General features: G+C 46.7%; 8 protein-coding genes across 8 annotated transcripts; 3 read left to right on the top strand and 5 right to left on the bottom strand.

Annotated features, from left to right (window-relative positions):
• Nucleotides 1-219: 219 nt before the first annotated feature.
• On the bottom strand, nt 220-1,378 carry JR316_0005065 (uncharacterized protein; the record flags this gene model as incomplete). Its single annotated transcript, XM_047890829.1, has 4 exons — nt 220-231; nt 288-412; nt 466-1,213; nt 1,268-1,378. 4 exons carry the CDS (start codon nt 1,376-1,378, stop codon nt 220-222), a joined length of 996 nt encoding a protein of 331 aa, XP_047750590.1.
• A 241-nt stretch (nt 1,379-1,619) lies between these two features.
• JR316_0005064 (ATP-dependent RNA helicase DBP8) lies at nt 1,620-3,650 on the bottom strand (the record flags this gene model as incomplete). Its single annotated transcript, XM_047890828.1, has 7 exons — nt 1,620-1,700; nt 1,755-1,843; nt 1,897-2,468; nt 2,518-2,708; nt 2,758-2,968; nt 3,033-3,152; nt 3,211-3,650. The coding sequence occupies 7 exons, from the start codon at nt 3,648-3,650 to the stop codon at nt 1,620-1,622; spliced, it is 1,704 nt and encodes a 567-aa protein (XP_047750589.1).
• Nucleotides 3,651-4,325: 675 nt separating this feature from the next.
• On the top strand, nt 4,326-4,926 carry JR316_0005063 (uncharacterized protein; the record flags this gene model as incomplete). Its single annotated transcript, XM_047890827.1, has 2 exons — nt 4,326-4,528; nt 4,599-4,926. The coding sequence occupies 2 exons, from the start codon at nt 4,326-4,328 to the stop codon at nt 4,924-4,926; spliced, it is 531 nt and encodes a 176-aa protein (XP_047750588.1).
• Nucleotides 4,927-5,210: 284 nt separating this feature from the next.
• On the bottom strand, nt 5,211-6,795 carry JR316_0005062 (HMG-box protein STE11; the record flags this gene model as incomplete). Its single annotated transcript, XM_047890826.1, has 3 exons — nt 5,211-5,645; nt 5,705-6,717; nt 6,783-6,795. The coding sequence occupies 3 exons, from the start codon at nt 6,793-6,795 to the stop codon at nt 5,211-5,213; spliced, it is 1,461 nt and encodes a 486-aa protein (XP_047750587.1).
• A 956-nt stretch (nt 6,796-7,751) lies between these two features.
• On the bottom strand, nt 7,752-9,008 carry JR316_0005061 (Threonylcarbamoyl-AMP synthase; the record flags this gene model as incomplete). The annotated part of the gene is made up of 1 exon (XM_047890825.1): nt 7,752-9,008. One exon carries the CDS (start codon nt 9,006-9,008, stop codon nt 7,752-7,754), a length of 1,257 nt encoding a protein of 418 aa, XP_047750586.1.
• A 1,897-nt stretch (nt 9,009-10,905) lies between these two features.
• JR316_0005060 (Single-stranded DNA-binding protein rim1, mitochondrial) lies at nt 10,906-11,597 on the bottom strand (the record flags this gene model as incomplete). The annotated part of the gene is made up of 5 exons (XM_047890824.1): nt 10,906-10,982; nt 11,034-11,219; nt 11,276-11,325; nt 11,384-11,493; nt 11,550-11,597. 5 exons carry the CDS (start codon nt 11,595-11,597, stop codon nt 10,906-10,908), a joined length of 471 nt encoding a protein of 156 aa, XP_047750585.1.
• A 354-nt stretch (nt 11,598-11,951) lies between these two features.
• JR316_0005059 (uncharacterized protein) lies at nt 11,952-14,385 on the top strand (the record flags this gene model as incomplete). The annotated part of the gene is made up of 4 exons (XM_047890823.1): nt 11,952-12,219; nt 12,271-12,309; nt 12,480-12,848; nt 12,902-14,385. The coding sequence occupies 4 exons, from the start codon at nt 11,952-11,954 to the stop codon at nt 14,383-14,385; spliced, it is 2,160 nt and encodes a 719-aa protein (XP_047750584.1).
• A 132-nt stretch (nt 14,386-14,517) lies between these two features.
• On the top strand, nt 14,518-16,543 carry JR316_0005058 (HBS1-like protein; the record flags this gene model as incomplete). The annotated part of the gene is made up of 9 exons (XM_047890822.1): nt 14,518-14,815; nt 14,869-15,034; nt 15,086-15,350; nt 15,407-15,605; nt 15,660-15,833; nt 15,894-16,093; nt 16,142-16,242; nt 16,301-16,464; nt 16,518-16,543. The coding sequence occupies 9 exons, from the start codon at nt 14,518-14,520 to the stop codon at nt 16,541-16,543; spliced, it is 1,593 nt and encodes a 530-aa protein (XP_047750583.1).
• Nucleotides 16,544-16,841: the final 298 nt, after the last annotated feature.

Genomic DNA, 16,841 nt, shown 5'->3' with positions numbered 1-16,841 from the left:
TTCGTCGGCAATGTTTTTTTGGGTATCAATGGTCCATACAACGGGAATAATGCGTGTGTTGAGAATATGCGATGGAAGGCGATGATACAATGCGAAAAATGCAAATAAAGTAGGAAACATCGAGGAATTTCTTGGAAACGAAAGCTTGCTATTGACGGTGGTGGGATATGTGTATGGAATGGTGATGCTGGTCTGATAAAACAAGGGAAGAATGAGGAGTCAGATCGTCCTCTGTGGAAGTAGTGTAAGCGCATATATTCACGATCATTACGTTGCAGCACGCGCACCTTTACGACAGACCACTGTACGACGAGATTCTTGATGCGATCCCGCAGAGCTTGTTGGCATCCCTCGCAAGTGAGGTGTTCCGCTAAGGGACGGAGAGCAGACTCCATGGTACTTGTCGACAAGTCTAAGTCATCAGTATAAGTATTCGGGATTAAGATACGAGCACAACGAGCTCACCCGGCCTTGCATCCCACGCAAGATACGCGGATGCTAGTGCCCACGCCCTCGTCAACTTTTTCTGTTCGGTGAAATCGCAGAGCGGAGTCGGTGCATGCGGGTGGGGCGGCGGGAGGAGAACCCGCTTCAACGCGTCGGAGCGACCAAAGTGCAAGAAAAAGAGCCGCTTTAGGTAGACTGGGCCAATGCGCTCAGCCATCTCGTCGGTAATGGATGCCAGGGGGAAGGAGAGGAGATGCGATGATGTAGACACGGCAAGATCGTAGAGGTCGAAGGAGGCGGCAAGGGCATATAATTCTATAGGATACAAAGGTGCATGGGAAAGGAGAATAGAAAAGAGGGGCATTGAGGGTGCTATGCGACTTTTTGGGCGTATACCATAGATAGGGAGGCGGTTAACGGCGGAGATGAGACAGGGAAAGGTAGGCGAGTAGTGCGCGCAGGACATATCGTACACGGCGTGGAGGATCACATTGAGAACCTTTGAATTTTCTGGGAGGGAGATGATGGGGTTTTGGCCGTGTTTTGATGTGGACGGGGACTGGGGCAGATGTCCGCGAAAGCCGTTTTCGGAGGCAGCGATGAGGAGATGTGAATGGACGTAGAAAAAGACATTGTCGGAGGAGAGAAGGACTGTGTCTGGCTGGACGGGGAGGTGCTGTGCGCCTGGGAAGAAGGTGGTGGAGACTGAGACGAGGGTCTGTGCGTCGGCGGGGTCATCGACGACAGGGGAGCCGTCGTTGGATTGCTAGAAGAGAGTGAGCAGGTCTTGGACGGCGGGCGAGAAGGAGAAAGAGCTCACTGGGGGCGTCGGGACCTGGATTGGGGAGCGGACGGCGTGCTTGTTGGCAGCGTAGTCGGCGTCGAGGGGATCGCTGACGAACTGCAGAACGGATTCCCAGTCGGGGTCCATTGGTGTGGGCGGAGGGAAAGAGAGAGATTTTAGAAATGGCTGTGATCAGGCAGCTTATCGGGCGCGTTCTACATTTCCGTATTTCGGGCCAGGGGTCCTGTCCGGCCAGATTTCCACCCCATTTTCAGTCTTCCCAGCTTGGTCTGCCTCGTGTTAATACGATCTCTATTCTCTACATCTCATCTATATTACTTCCTCCATCATGATCCACTCCTCACTCGATCTACGCGTCTCTTCGCGTCTACTTTTCCCCCTCTCTGCGCGTCCCATATTTCATCTTGTGAATCTCCTCTCTCTTGCCAAAATTAGAGTCGTGCAGTTCCTGACAGATATACCGTCAAGGCACCGAATTCCATCTCCAGCACAAATCACTCACCATGTTCGCCAGCCGTTTCGCTGTCGACACCGCGTTCAGCTTGTCCAGCACCTTGTCTTCGGGCAGCGTCATTTCTTCCAGTTTCGTTTCTAGACAACTTCCGTCTCAACTTGGTCTAAGCAATGCTCTCAATGCAACTCACTGATCCGGTCCTCAATTTTCAAAACACGCTCCTCGTCGCGCTCAGTCACAAAACTGATGGCGATACCTCCCCTTCCAGCACGCGCAGTTCGTCCCACACGATGTGTATACTCCTCCGGCTCACTGGGCAGATCCCAATTGATGACCATAGCAACCTCCTCGATATCCAACCCACGCGCTCCGACATCAGTAGAGACCAGCACAGGAACCACCGACGCTCGGAACAGCGACAACGATGACAATCGCTCACGTTGGGTCAGCCTCGAGTGCAACGCTGTACTACGGATATTCAGCGTCTTCAACAAAAGGGTAAGATACGCAGCCGTCTTGGGCTTGGCGCAAAAGATGATCGTTGGCGGCGGTTGTTCCAGCTCATCGTCTGCATTGTCGACCTTTGCCTTTTTCGCTTTCGACTTTACAGGATTGGATTTCTTTTTCGTCGGTTCTGGGGGCGCGCGTCGCATGTGCAGAGTAGATTCTGGGGGGTTGCATAAAAGGTAAAAGAGATATGATTCTCTAACATGTGAAGGAACCAAGATGTAGTGCTGCTTCAAAGTCGATACTGTTTCAACTCTAGACTGGAGATTAGAAACGTCACAATAGTCGACAAAGACCAACTCACGTCGCCTTCATTCGGTGAATAAAAGGCTTCTGCTTCCCGGGTCTGGGCGGCGCTTCAGCCAAGGTTTCAATAGACGGTGTAAGCGTTGCGGTGAATAGACACGTTTGTCTTTCTTTCGGTAGCACGTTGAACAGATACCCCAAGTCTGAAGAGAACGTCTCCGTTAATAGTCTATCCGCTTCGTCAAGTACCTGCGCAATAATAGGTAAATATGCTAGCAATACCAAGAATGTCACATACCAAAAATTTCACTCTTGAGAGATCCCACTCGCCACTTGAGCTTCGCAGATGGTCGACCAACCGACCAGGCGTCGCAATGACGACATGAGGGCGATTACCGAGTTCCAGCGCCTGAGCCATCATGTCCATCCCTCCAACAATGACTGAGGTCCTAACATTCAGCGAAGACCCAAGAACGGCAAACTGTTCCGCAATCTGGAATGCAAGTTCCCTGTGTAACCAAAGATGATAGGCAAAAAAGCATAAAAATAACCAAAAAAAATAATGTCACATACCTTGTAGGAGTCAACACTAATGCAAATATGCCATAAGGATCCACTGAAAGTTTTTGTAGGATCGGCAAAGCAAAAGCGATGGTTTTGCCTGAACCTGTCTTTGCGTTACCTATACAATCTCTGCCTTCGTCAAAAAGTCAAAAAAAGCGATATATATCGGTATACAAAAAATATATACTTGCCAGCCAAGAGAACGGGTATACAAGCCGACTGGACTTCTGTAGGTGTTTTGATAGACATGCTGTTCAGTGCACTTTGTAGTGGTCTGGATATTCCTAGGGACGCGAAAGACGACACGGGGGGAGGTACGGAAGGTTTTGCGACGGTGCGTTTGGGAGATGTGAAGCGTTTTCCGAATAGATTCAGACGATCCTCGACATTGATTTGTGAAGGTGCCTCTGGTTTTTGCAGCTCATCGTCACTTTCTGAATCTGAAAGGTAATTCCCGTCGTTTATTTCTCTGCTAGAGCTTGCTTCGTCGTCAGAGGTGGAAGCGGAATCTTCGTCCCCAGATAGAGATTCCGTAATAGAAAGCCGCCTTTTCTTTCTTGGAGGCTCTTCTTGTTGACGCAACAGATCATCCACAGTTTTCGACTTTGTTTTAAGCTTAGTAGGCATTCTAAAAATTCGAGAGAATGAATCTAGGTTGGTCGGAGGTGAGGAAGGGTATACATGAAGCAACTTGGGCTGAAAAGATTATGCATTACGTAACATTTGGCGGGCCGCCATATCCGGGGCGTTTTAAGTCGCGTCGCACCTGTGCTAAGCACGTCTTCCGCTAGTCTTCTTTTTTTATCATGCTTGTGGCGATTTGATCCTTGTCCTTGTACTTGATGACAGGCAATCTCTGGAGCCCTATTGGTGGTGGTGGCGCCCAACGACAACGACAAGATCTCTGACTGATCATCAAGACCTTTTCACTCAAAACATTACATCGTAAATTAAATGGGTTGGATATAATCATCACGCTTACTATCGACTGTCACTCCATCGAACCCATTTTCGCTCTGCGCTCTGATGGTTTCGGAGGGACGTATCACCCGGCGGGCGCTTTGGGTTTGTCAAATACACTTCGGCCATATCCCCGAGGTATTTTCAATAATAATAATAGTAAAAAAAAGCTTAAATGCTATAGAAGTTTACCATCTGTCCATCGCACTTAGACACATGCTCTCCCAAGCGGGGGGTGGTAACTTGTTAAATATCTGGTGCTTGAAGATGGAATATGGCATCGCACCCTCAGTTCAGCTTTCTGCGCCTGTATCACTTGAACTCTAGTCCAAGAACGCGACAATGTCGACAGCTAAAACTACAACCTCCATCTCCGTGGATCTCATCAGATTCGAAACAAGCCTCCCATTCGCAGAGGTCATCTCGCGTCTGGATGTCGAAATAAACAAGGCAGGCTCGGAAGATATCATGGCGCAGATTCGCGCAGTCAAGAATCAAGAAGAATTCATATCCACCATCAACAAATACAAGCCTAATAGCTTCTTGTCAGTAAATGCCGAATCTGTCTATACCATCATCATTCATCTGACGGACTGTATGTCTTTTTGATTGCAGGTACTTTTTCGACTACCCCCACCACAGAATCCTTCAATACGACGGCGTCAAGAAGCCCGCCAATGTATCTTACGTCGTGGGGAATCCCCTCATCGCCCAAAAGATTCTGACGCACAACCCACTAGCCGGGTTCTGCGTTCCACCACGTCTCTTAGTCGCCGAAAAGCCAGACGGCCCCGGAGCTATCGTCGCATACCACCGTCCGTCCACGCTGATGAGCGTCCCGGAAGGAGAGAACCATCCCGATTTACAGTCCATCCTCGATTTACTAGACTCCAAGCTTGAGCAATTGGCACAAACCATCACCGCCGTTGAACCCACCGCGTAACGTTCTCTCAACTCTTGCTCAAGATCTTGTGTATATAGTATGACCGTCTAGAAGGATGTATTGCAGATAGAACGAAGATGATAAAATATGTACATGAAGAATAGACAACCGGTACTCTCAATCAATGAGCGGTTGTATGGTAAATACAGAATGCGAACGAAGCCCCAGAATCCAAATCCATAAAATGCATATGCCAATGTGTTGAAATGAAAAAAATAAAAATACAGATGAGATCAATTGATGAGAGAGGTGTCGTGAATCATAAATGGTGGTCGTGATCGTGATCATTGCAGTCTGCCAAAGGTCGAGAAGAGGTTGTCGTCAGCAAAGTTGTACTGAACTTGATTGAGGTGAAGTGCAATTTCATGAGCGTCAGTGAGGTCGAGGTTAGGTGTAGCATCGACCTGATCCTGAGCATACAGGTCGGGATGGAAGATAGTGTTGAAGAAAGCATCTTCGTTCCCAGTACCCAAATTGAAATTGACGTTCTCCAGAGCAGGGAAGGAAAAGAAGTCCTTGATTTGAGTGGTATCGGCGGTATTTTGAGGAAGTACGGCAGCAGGGGGAGAGAATGGCCCTGCGAGTTGTTGATGAAGACCTTGGAGTTTCGCTTCGAGTTGGGGAGTCGTTCCAGCGAATGATTGTTGGGTCCATGACCCAGCATTTAGACCTCCCGACAATTGTTGGTAAGCACCGTTGGTGTCATAGTGGGCAAACATCTGGAGAACAGAACAATCCGTAAGAATCCAGCACCTGAAGTGCACCAAAAACCACATACCATGGACTGATCGTTATTTCCAAAGTTATACTGGATGCTCTCCAGGGACTTGTTCCCCTCCACGTTGGCATCTGCAAGAGAAAATTGACCCTGCGAGTAGCCGTCGAAATTGAGCAATGTAGGAGGAGGCGGAAGATGAAGTTGTGGAAATTCGGGCTGGGAAAGCAATGCCCCACCATGAGCCGGAGAAGGCCCGGCAGAAGCCACTAAAGAGCGCGGAGTAGGAGCTGATCGCGACAGAGGAGAACCCGTAACAGAAGGGTTAGAGACTCTAGAGGGGCTGGGCGCGTCGACGCTGCGAGACTTCTTCGCCTGTTTCTTGCGAGTAGGAATTGGAGAGGGACCAGCATACTTGGTGTACCGTTCGCGAAGGAGCTTCGTCTGATCCTCAGCGGTCGTGACATCTCCTGGCAAAGACTGAGATTTGTCCTTGTTCTTTCGCGATCCTCGTGGTGAAGGAACAAATTTGTAGTCCGGATTGTCTTCCTTGTGCTTGCGTTGGATTTCGGAGGCCTTCAAATGCCACTTTTGCTTTTCCGATTCTTCAAGAAGACCCCAAACCTGTCCGGCGACGCGACTCAGGGCCTGCTGGCGCTTCTCTACGTGTTTTGGGATCTCGTTCTGCTTCAGCCACCACGATCGGAATATCATAAAGGCATTGGGAGGACGAGCAACCTTGGGGGGTGATGGCTCTGAAGAAGACGGTGATGGACCTCGACTATGGGTAGGAGTGGTTGGAGTAGTTGGAGTTATGGAAGCCTGTGGCGATGTGCTATCGTTGCGAGAGAAGTTAACCATAAACGGTTCGCGACGCTCGGATTGGTAAGAAGCCTCCTCGAACCTGCGAGCCTCCCGAGCGACCTTCGACACAGGAACTTCAGAGGAGAAATCAGACATGCGTGCTTGAGGGATGACGATGTTGGGAATGGATAGATGATTGGTGGGTGTAGATGGCCATTCTATTGGACTATGAGAGTCTCGCGAGTGGAGAGTATCCTCGGTCTTGATATCACCTAAAAGTTTTGTTGGTGTGGGGTAAGTTTTTCACCCGGCTTCAGAGAATTTTAAGTAAACGTACGAGGGGAAGACATTTTTGTGAGGATCTGCTGAACGAGGCGCGTATTCTGAGGTCGTGAGGAGTCGGGACGGTCGTGAAAATAGGTGAAATCTGGGGGCTTGTAAACATTTCTGAAGGCGCCTTATATATGTCCTGAATCCCGACGCGACTTCATTGGACACGAGGCAATTTGCCAAAGAGCCTGGGTGATTCATTGGGTGAAACGAAGGTGAAAGACGATCATATCTACCGAATGAGCAGAAAGACATAGTAGCGCGGCAACATCCGGTTCACGTTTTTGATCTCGGTGCCTAATTGTCTCTAAAAGGTCAACGGAGTCTATTGCCAGGGAGGTTTGGGACCACTTCACGGCACCCTCCGGTTCACGTTTTCCGGAACCAATAGATAGCTGATGGGAGTCTAAAAGGAAGCAATTGCTAGTATATTAGTTAGTTTTTGAATCAAGTGCCTGTACGATAAATAGTGAGAACATAGGAAATGCGATTAAGGATCCAGGAAACTGTACGTAGTTGGTAGGGAAAACTGAAGAGAAATTTTCCTGACGTTTAAGTGTAACGTCTAGACTCGAATAAACAAGATAACCAGCTGCTCAGGCATCATGGCAGGTCACCTTCCAACTCGGAAAATAAAGCGATTGCTAATTGCAAGACTGGTTATCGACCTCGAAGAATTGGTCTTCATTCTCGTTTCAAGTGCTTGGCGGTTCGTCAAGATTCTACTTCTCCGGAACGACAGAATTCGGAGGATTTTAGGAGGTTAAAGTGAACATATGATGCCTCTATTTTGCATTTCTGCGATTCCTGTCCTAAAGAATACATGGAGGAATTAAAAAAAAACTGTGCATTAAACTCGAGTAAACGTACATATTATGATTTGCATAAATCATTGAGATGCAAAAAGCTTACGACAAATTGTATGTCAAAGTTGTTCGAAAGGAAATGATAACGAATGATAGTCGCTCACATATATCTACAACAATGCGATCCGTACAGAATCGCCAGCAGCCTTCCGGACCCGATTCATGATCGCAAGACCTTCTTTGGTTTCCTCTACTTCTTCTATTAACATCAAGTGAACTCCTTTCTGCTCTAGGCTCAACAAGCCATCAAATAGATTGTGTGCAATGACTGAAGGTTCAGCTAGACTTCCCAAAGGGAAATGGGCCCATTCTACGTCTTTTATCGAGTCTATTTCGTTCCAGAGTTTAGAGTCCGTGGGTGCCAGTACACCGATTTTGAGAGTTTCTGGATTAACATGGTGCCTCCGCTGAGAAGCCACGTAATCTGAGAGCTTAACTACTGGTTGTGATCCAGATAGGCTGGGGAGAGTTAAGAGAAGGGTAACCGGAACGGAAGGAGAGTAATGGCGGTATTTCATACCAGGAGTCGTTGGTGCACTTTCAAGCTGCTCGTCAGCATAGTCGCGTTTATGCACCAGGACTCTTGGTATATGGGCGATGTCATGAAACTCCTGGCGTAAGACCCTTTCTAGGTCTTCAACTGTGACTCCACCAGGCCTTAATACACGCAAGTTCCCATCTGCGTGTAAACCGTCGACAACAGTACTTTCCAAACCTAGACCACAAGCACCGCCGTCGAGTATGAGACTTACTTTCCCGTCTAGATCGCGGTGAACGTGTTCTGCTCGTGTTGGACTTGGTTTCCCTGATGTATTGGCGCTGGGAGCGGCGAGTGGCGCATTGGCAGTAGCGATCAAGGCTCGGGCCACTGGATGTGAAGGCATTCGAATGGCCACAGAGGGCTGGCCAGCAGTGATGATGTTGGGTACCATGTCGGCGTTGCGAGGGAATAGAAGTGTTAGTGCACCGGGCCAGAAATGCTTCATTAAAACTTCGTATGATTTCGGAATATTGTATCCAGGTGGAAGGAGGGAACGCAGCATACTGAAGGAAGAGACGTGAACGATCAGCGGATTGTCGGGAGGACGTCCTTTAGTGGCAAAGATTTTGGCTGCTGCAGAAGCATCCAGCGCTAGAGCTCCAAGTCCATATACGGTTTCCGTTGGGAATACTACAGTTTGTGCCAAATCAACCAGCCGATGCGAGGCAATTTTCAGTGCCTCTGAAGTTTCTTCGGATGTTATGTATGGCTCGTCAGAAGACGGGAGAAACGTTATGTTCGATGGATCGCATTTCATAACCTGTGTGGTGAATTCGACAGGAGCCATAAACCGTGCATAGATCTGTCGTAGTCGAGACAAGAACATGAAGTTTTTGTAAAGGTCAGTCAATAGAATCAAATTAAAAGCTGTTCAGTACGCGTTTGGATCAAAATCTCGGATCCAATTGACGTTGATAAACGCTTACGTAATTGTAAAAAAAAAAAAAGTCTACACGGCACGCACACGTTTTACAACTTGTGTTGAAGTGTACTATCACTAAACCTCAGCGCTTCAGCCTCCATCTAAAATCAAGTATAACCCAAGGGTAACCTTCTAGTCAAAAGAGCAAATGCGAAGTGCTTCTAAACGCCGAATATTATCTTTCTCCGCTAAACTAGCTGCTGCTGATATTACTGTTTGACGTGCTCCGTCGTCGTTCTTCAGACTACCGCGAGGACACTTCCGCGTTCATGCAGGTCAGCAAAGAGGGCATGGTACGGTCGAAATTGTTCAATGATCACCTAGCCTGTAATCAGGAAAACTAGATCAAAATTGATCTCCTAGATACACTTGACCTTTCACCAGATAATAATCAGATTCAGAAAATCGTGGAAGACATGAAGATCTTCATGACCTGTGCTAGTGATCATCTTTTCCATCATCATTAGATACTACAATGTGCTCAATTCATCCATTGTACTTGTTTGCAAGCCTTTTAAATTGAACAGAAAAGACTATGGAATATCTTGAATAATCTTTTGAAGACCTTTGGGTATCTGTATTTTATTATTATTAACTCGCGCAAATGAGCAAGGTGGACGCCTCGTTGCACTATTTGGCACACTCCCAAGGCTGGGCTTCTGAGCGACACATGGCAAACGCTTTGTCGCTCAGGAACACGCAGCCTCATCGATATATATAAATTCTTGCCACATCTTGTCGGTTTTTCATCATTAGTTTCTGCACTCTCATACTGAGGTTTTCTGTGTCAATGTTCACAAGATTGCACAACATGTCTCCAACAGACGCAGAACTCGCAACTCAAGCTTTGGCTGATGAAGGAAGATATCGATTCTCCTCTTTCTCCTCAGCAGATGCTGTGACCTTGGTATGATGATCACACTTGCCATGGGATACTGCATACTCAATGCTTGGAGGGCTCCGATAGGGTCTATCTCTGAGAAAACGTTTTCGAGCAACGCAACGACATATAAAAGGGAAGGGACTTGTACTATCGGTACAAACGATCGCAGGGCATACGCTATTCGCTTGCACTGTCGGTGACCTGGGTGGCGCCAGTGGGATTGGGGATGTTAGCCTGGATAGTTGGGCATGTCTTGAGGGAATGATTGATACAGTCAAGCGAACCGGTCACTCAAGTTTCTACGTCGAAAAAGGAATGAGTGCGATGGGGAAGACTGCGAAGCAGATGGGACTGCAAGACGATGTATTTCGCGTTAACGGCGGAGGTCTGTGCTTGTTCATACATTCGAGAGCCGCTGGATTGATTTGCGTATCCAAATAGCTTTCCCAATATGGTTGGAAGTACGTTTGAACACTGGCCACACCCAAGTGGATGCTCATTAACGATGTTGGTAAAAAGAACGCGCCATGTTGCCCAATTGCAATAGTCGCCTGCTATTCAGGGTCATCACAAGAAGACCATAATGTGAGTCCAATGTCGCCGTCGACAACGATGTACTTTGAAGCACTCAGTCTGCACGGTTAAGCTCGTGTCAACGACCATACGTGATTACCTAGTCAAATTGCGGCGCGATAGTCAAACGCCCGCACCAACTATGCCTGACCCCGTATTTCATCAGGAAAGCAAGGTGATAATTTGCAAATTAACCATTATATGAACGAGCTCACACTTATAATACAGGACTGGTTACCAGAGCTACCAGGGCCAAGCGGAATGGAGCAGCGGCCTGAATCGCCCTTCATCCACAATGAAGAACATTGATGATAGGTTAATTTCGTAAGATATCACAAACTGAGCTTAGACAAAGGACCGGTCTTCAGTCGACTCCTCGCTATGTTCCTGGGGCTTGGGAGTAGAGATTACTTTGAGGGACTCTATAAAAGCGTTGGTAAGAAAGATATTGGATTGGTTGGGCGCTATCATACCATGTCGAAGGAAGATTTGACGTTGTCCTTGTGGAGTGGATGGGTCGGCATCAGGAGCTGGCTCTTTCAATTCGAAGGTTGTTTCGCAATAGATTCGACTACCCTTTTTCAAAGTACGAAGATATTTGTTAGAGCCATCGTTGAAGGAAAGAACCCTGTGGTAAGTGGTGGAGCCACGGGTACGCTCTAAGCAATTGATTTAGCATGCCCTTCAGTATCCAGTTAAGAGTAAAAAAAAATACCTCCGTCTGGACCAGGAGGTGGGCCTGAATTCCTAACAGCGACCGTATATCTGCAGCAAAAAGTAGTCAGTCGTTTGGCATGTTGGAATTCTATCAATAAACACAAACGTTATGTATTCTTTGTCGTTTTTGGTCAGACGGGCCTCTGGGTCTCTCGCAAGGTTACCAATCAGCGTCAATTTGGAGAGGTCACTTGCGCGACTGGACGAAGAAAAGGACTAATGGCTGGTTAGACTACACGGTGAATATAGGACGAGCAATATAGGATACGCACACGAGCAGTAAAAGAGCGCGCGGCAGATACACGAATTGCGGAGAGCATTATGGATACGGGGTATTCAATGTTGTTTGGAAAAAAGTTGGGCGACGCGTGAAGCTCAGACGAGCTGTCAGGAACGTGTTGTGTATTGTTTGTCAGGCCGTTAGGAGCTCAATTCGTGATAAGCACCGGGATTCGTGACCGTATTCCTTCATTGGGGAAACACTCTGTTTACAACTTGTTAAACTAGAACACAAATTCTGCCTACCATATTGTATGTTATGCACTTTCAAGCTTTGGTTATATCCTCATTGGCAACTTAGTATCAAGATCAAGCATGTCGAGACATAGGGATATCCGAAATATGAACATCCAGGGTGAACGCATTTCATCCTCTCCACATTAAACAAGTCTGAAATGCCTCGCATCGCAGATGAACTTGAAGACGACGCTTTATCCGACGGCGGTGATTACGATATGACGCCAGATCAACAAGGTCTGCACGATACAAATATGTTGGCGTCGGTCCAAGCTGAACTCGACCAAGCTCGAATGGAAGATGGGCTTGACCAGGTGAAATTGGTTATCGGCGATGAATCTCAGTCAGGCTTCTCGGACAACGAAATAAGGGACGTTCTCTGGGAATACTACTTTGACATCGAGAAAACTATCGAATGGGCTCTTGGTTCGTAACTTTGTGCAGAGGGTGCAATGCGCAATCTAATGATCAGGTCAGAGGAACGCCAAAGACGGCAACAGGCCAAAGAACGTAAAGGTGAGCTTTTAAAAATAAATGCTTTATATCCCCCTTCTTTCTTTGGTGAATTCTGCGCCCGACGAGTCTGTTGATCTTGACATAAGAAACATATCAACTGAGAAGGTGCATTTCTCCTACCCACCGTATTTGAATATATCTTCACGACTTTTTGCTCATCTATGCTCTAGGGGACTGGGGCGATCATGTCAATGATCCCTCAACGGATAATATTGGAGGATCTTATCAGTATTACCAAGACAGTCATTCTGGAAACTTTCAAATACTAGACAGTGAACAAGGGATGCATGAAACAGAAACACGGCCACGTCTTCCATCCATATTTCTCGCTCAACAACAACCTGGCTTTGACAACCAGGCATACTTGGCTGTTGCAAGTTCCCCGGCCTCAACGCGTCCCCATAGGCTCAGCACTATCACAGAAAGGACCGAGAGGACTGAACCTTCCATGCTCTGGCGTTCTGTACAACCGTCTGTTGTTCCAACAACTCCGCGTTCATTCGTTTCAAGTAATACCACATCTTATGGCAAAGAGTTAGGTAAGATATCGCCATACACTTGTCCAAAGTATTGTGTATTAATGTTGAATCAGATCGTGAGGGGTCACTGGAAGACCACCATTATCTACAAGACCCAAACACAAGCCGAACATCACCTTCGGGTTCTGCCATCCAGAGACTTTCTATCTATGATCCTCCCCCTTCAAATTCTTCCACGATTTCGCCTCCAGACCCTCTCAATCCTCCTACATCAAGCGACCAAATATCTTTGAAAGATATACCATCGATTCCTGATTTAACCTCAAAGTCCAGTGAACATATTCAGGTGCAACCTCCGACTCCCAGCCAATCTTTGCCTAGCACGACAGGGAAAGCACAGTCCAAGTTATCTAAATTAGCAAGTTCAAGAGCGAGCACAATCAGTTCAAGAAGTGAAAGCTCCAGGTCTTCCGGTACATCTGTCATGGGTTCTATTAAAACATATCCCGCACTCCGACCATCAGCCCTGTCTGAAAGGCCCCCAAGCTCCGTGGCATCTTCCAAAGAACTTCCACCTCTACCGTCCCACATTTCATCATCGTCTGATTCGAGCATTCATGACTCCACATCCTCCATCGTCCGAAGGGCCATACAAACAGCTATAAAGCTTGAGGCTGTGGACAAGGAACATACTCCGAGAGCCTCAAGGCCACAGTCTCCTGTGGCTGATGGGGACTCAACACGGTCGAAAACTCCAACACCCAGAGACTCAAACCCTGCCGCTGCCTCTTCACTGCTGAAGACATCGTCGCCTTCTGCCCGTCCACTTTCGAAGTTAGCTTTACTTGCCCAAAAGAAGTCTGAAACAGCCTCTTCCAAATCATTTCCGTATGACAACACTTCAGCATCCTCTCCTTCTCGTCCTCTCTCTAAACTTGCGATGCTGGCACAGCAAACGGTCGATGCTAGCAGGGTGCCAAAGCTTCCCAAGACCACCACTGAATATCTTACACCAATCGCCAATGGTTCTTCTGTGACCACTGCAATCACTACGTCCTACCAATCGTTGTACAGTCTTACAGACCCCTCTAAATCCAATGTTATCCCGAAGCTTGACATTGTGCCTATCCAATCCCCAATTTCTGTGGTTGGATCTCCTTCGGATATTAAACCTTCTAAATTGGCTTTAAAAATAAAACGGGCAGGAGAGAAAACACCAATAAATTCAGGATTTCCTTCAGAAGATGACGGTGCGCCTCCAATATCGCCCATCTTTCTTCCTGGGACGACCCGCGCTCGTGCGTCGCCTTCTGCCTTTGCATCTGTGCTTATCCATGACGAATCAAATTCAAAAGATCGAGGAAAAGATAAAGAGGCGAGGCGCAAAAATAAGGACAAGGAAAGGCACGGGAAACCACCGAAGACGTCCCCGAAACATGCTTCTCAGACTGCTAGTCAAACATCCAAAGTATTTGCTTTCGATGGACCAAGTCCAGATGATATCGTGTTCAACGCCCGTAAAAAGGCTACTCCCGGCTCGAAAAAGGCTTCTACTTTATCTACGCCGAAGGTTTCCGAAGCGATAACAAAATCGTGACTCTTGTTCTGGCTCCCCTTGTTTTTCTTTTCTTTCTTGTTATCTTTTAATGTTTCACCGTTCTTTGCGACAAGTTTTATGTGTAATAATCAAATTTTGACAGCTGCAAAAGAACGCGAAAAAGCTTTAAAAATGGCTCAGAGATCTGCTACTAGTTCGCGTGCTTCGACCCCGGTGGGATCTCCAGCCAAAGGCCCTAAGAAAGCACCTTCTGTTGGTACCTCGACGCCTCTCAGAAAGGCTTCGAACGATCAGCAGAATTTGGACATGGCAGGTTTGAATTTAAATGAGAACGTTGATGTATCTTCCACTATTGCAGAAGAACCCCCTAAAATGATCTTGGCCCGCGATAAAGTTCTAGAGGAAGCAAAGAGGTTGCTAGATGCTGAAAGCGCTAATGGGAAAAAGGGGATTAGCCTCGTAGTCATCGGTTTTATCCCTTTTGTGAGTGTTTTGGAACTTGTTATTGATATTTTATTTTAGGCCATGTTGACGCCGGAAAATCTACCCTCATGGGTCGGCTTTTGTACGAGCTTGGAAAGCTCGATGAAAAAACAAGGCGGGCAAACGAACGAGGTAGCGACAAAATTGGAAAGAGTAGCTTTAGTTGGGCGTGGGGCCTCGATGGAACAGTTGAGGAACGAGAAAGGTAACGAATTTCTTTTTTGGCGCGCTATATGACGGGGTTGACTTTTTTTAGAGGAATAACGATGGATGTTGCTTTGCAATCTTTAGAGACGCCTCATAGACAAATCACTATTCTTGATGCCCCGGGACATAAAGATTTTATCCCAAATATGATATCAGGAGCATCACAGGCAGATTGCGCCCTTCTCGTAGTCGATGCCACGACCGGCGAATTTGAATCCGGTTTCCAAAAAGGTGGACAAACTCGTGAACATCTGTTGCTAGTCAGGAGTCTAGGCGTGGCTCAAGTTATTGTAGCTGTCAATAAACTTGATCAGGTCAGTGTACTGATGATTCAGATCTCTTTTTAGAAGTTTGATTTCTTGTATTGCAGGTCGAATGGAGCAGGGCTCGCTATGAAGAAATATGCGAGGAACTACGTCCATTCCTCATACAGTCTGGTTTTCAGCCTTCGAAAACCAAGTTTGTACCCGTGGGTGCTGTCCAAGGCATAAACTTGGTCGGTCGGGACAAAGTATTAGGAGCACAATTGTCCGAATGGTATAAAGGACCCACACTGGTTGATCTTCTTGGTATGTTATTTGGGGATGAAAACTGTGCGACTTGATTACTCTTACACTTCCCAGATGTGTTAGTGCCTCCTGCCAGAGATATTATTTCTCCGTTGAGAGTCCCGATATCAAATATCTCAAAGAGGCAAAACCTTGGCGCTTCTGTCTCAGGCAGGCTCTGCGGTGGGGTCGTCCAGGTAGGCGAAAAGTTGAGAGTCTTGCCCGGAGACGAGACAGCTATAGTCAAAGGTTATATTTATATCATACATTATTCGAAAAATTAACAACTAACTGAATGACGGTGTCTAGGCATTGATATCGAAGATCAGTCTGTACCATGGGCTGCATCTGGGTCAAACGTTGTACTGCACCTGACTGCCATAGACCCTGTCCATCTTCATACTGGCAGTGTCCTCTGTCCTCCGACAGATCTTGTACCTTTGGCCGTCGTATTTACTGCCAGAATTATTGTATTCGATATTCAGGTCCCAATCACTGCTGGAACTTCCGTATGTCACATTTTATATCAGTAAGGCTGGCTCTTAACATTACGCTAGGTGGAACTCTATCATCACTCGCGCGATGTTCCTGCAACAACATCCAAATTAATTACTACTATTGACCGCGCTACTGGGAAAGCTATTAAATCCAATCCTCGGTACTAATTCTTTCGTTCTGTTTACTGTTCTTTATCTAATTACGTGCCTGACACTCAGTGTATTAACCAAGAATACTTCGGCTGAAGTCGAGATTACCTTGCGTGGCACAAAAGTGTCGGGATCTACAATGACAACCCGTGGGATAGCAATAGAGCCTTTTGCCGTCAATAAAGATATGGGTAGAATTTTGATCAGAAGAGGTGGTGAAACAATTGCGGCAGGTATGTACATATGATTTTGAACTTGCCTGACATCCGCTGATGTTATATTATAGGTGTTGTCCTCGAGATAATCGGATAGGCGCCGATGAATATAAATCAAACAAGTTTTGAATGGGATATAAAATTAACAACACACACGGACATTACACCAAAGAAATCATAAAGACTAATGTACACCACGTATCAGAATGCCGACATGCTATGGTTAGAAATCGCCATCCACTTGCGGAAAAAATAATAGTGAGATACTTTGATTGGATGGAAAAAAAATAATAAGCCAAGAAAGAACGTGTCCAACCATATAATCGTTTTCCAGATATCCGCCGTCAGATGATATAGTTCGTTGGGAATGGGCAAAATGAAAATAATGAATGCTA

Source organism: Psilocybe cubensis, chromosome 4 (assembly GCF_017499595.1).
Source record: "Psilocybe cubensis strain MGC-MH-2018 chromosome 4, whole genome shotgun sequence".
In the NCBI taxonomy this organism is placed as follows: Eukaryota; Fungi; Basidiomycota; class Agaricomycetes; order Agaricales; family Agrocybaceae; genus Psilocybe; species Psilocybe cubensis.
The sequence above is the reverse complement of the archived record's forward strand: the minus strand, read 5'-3'. Positions and strand labels throughout refer to the sequence as shown.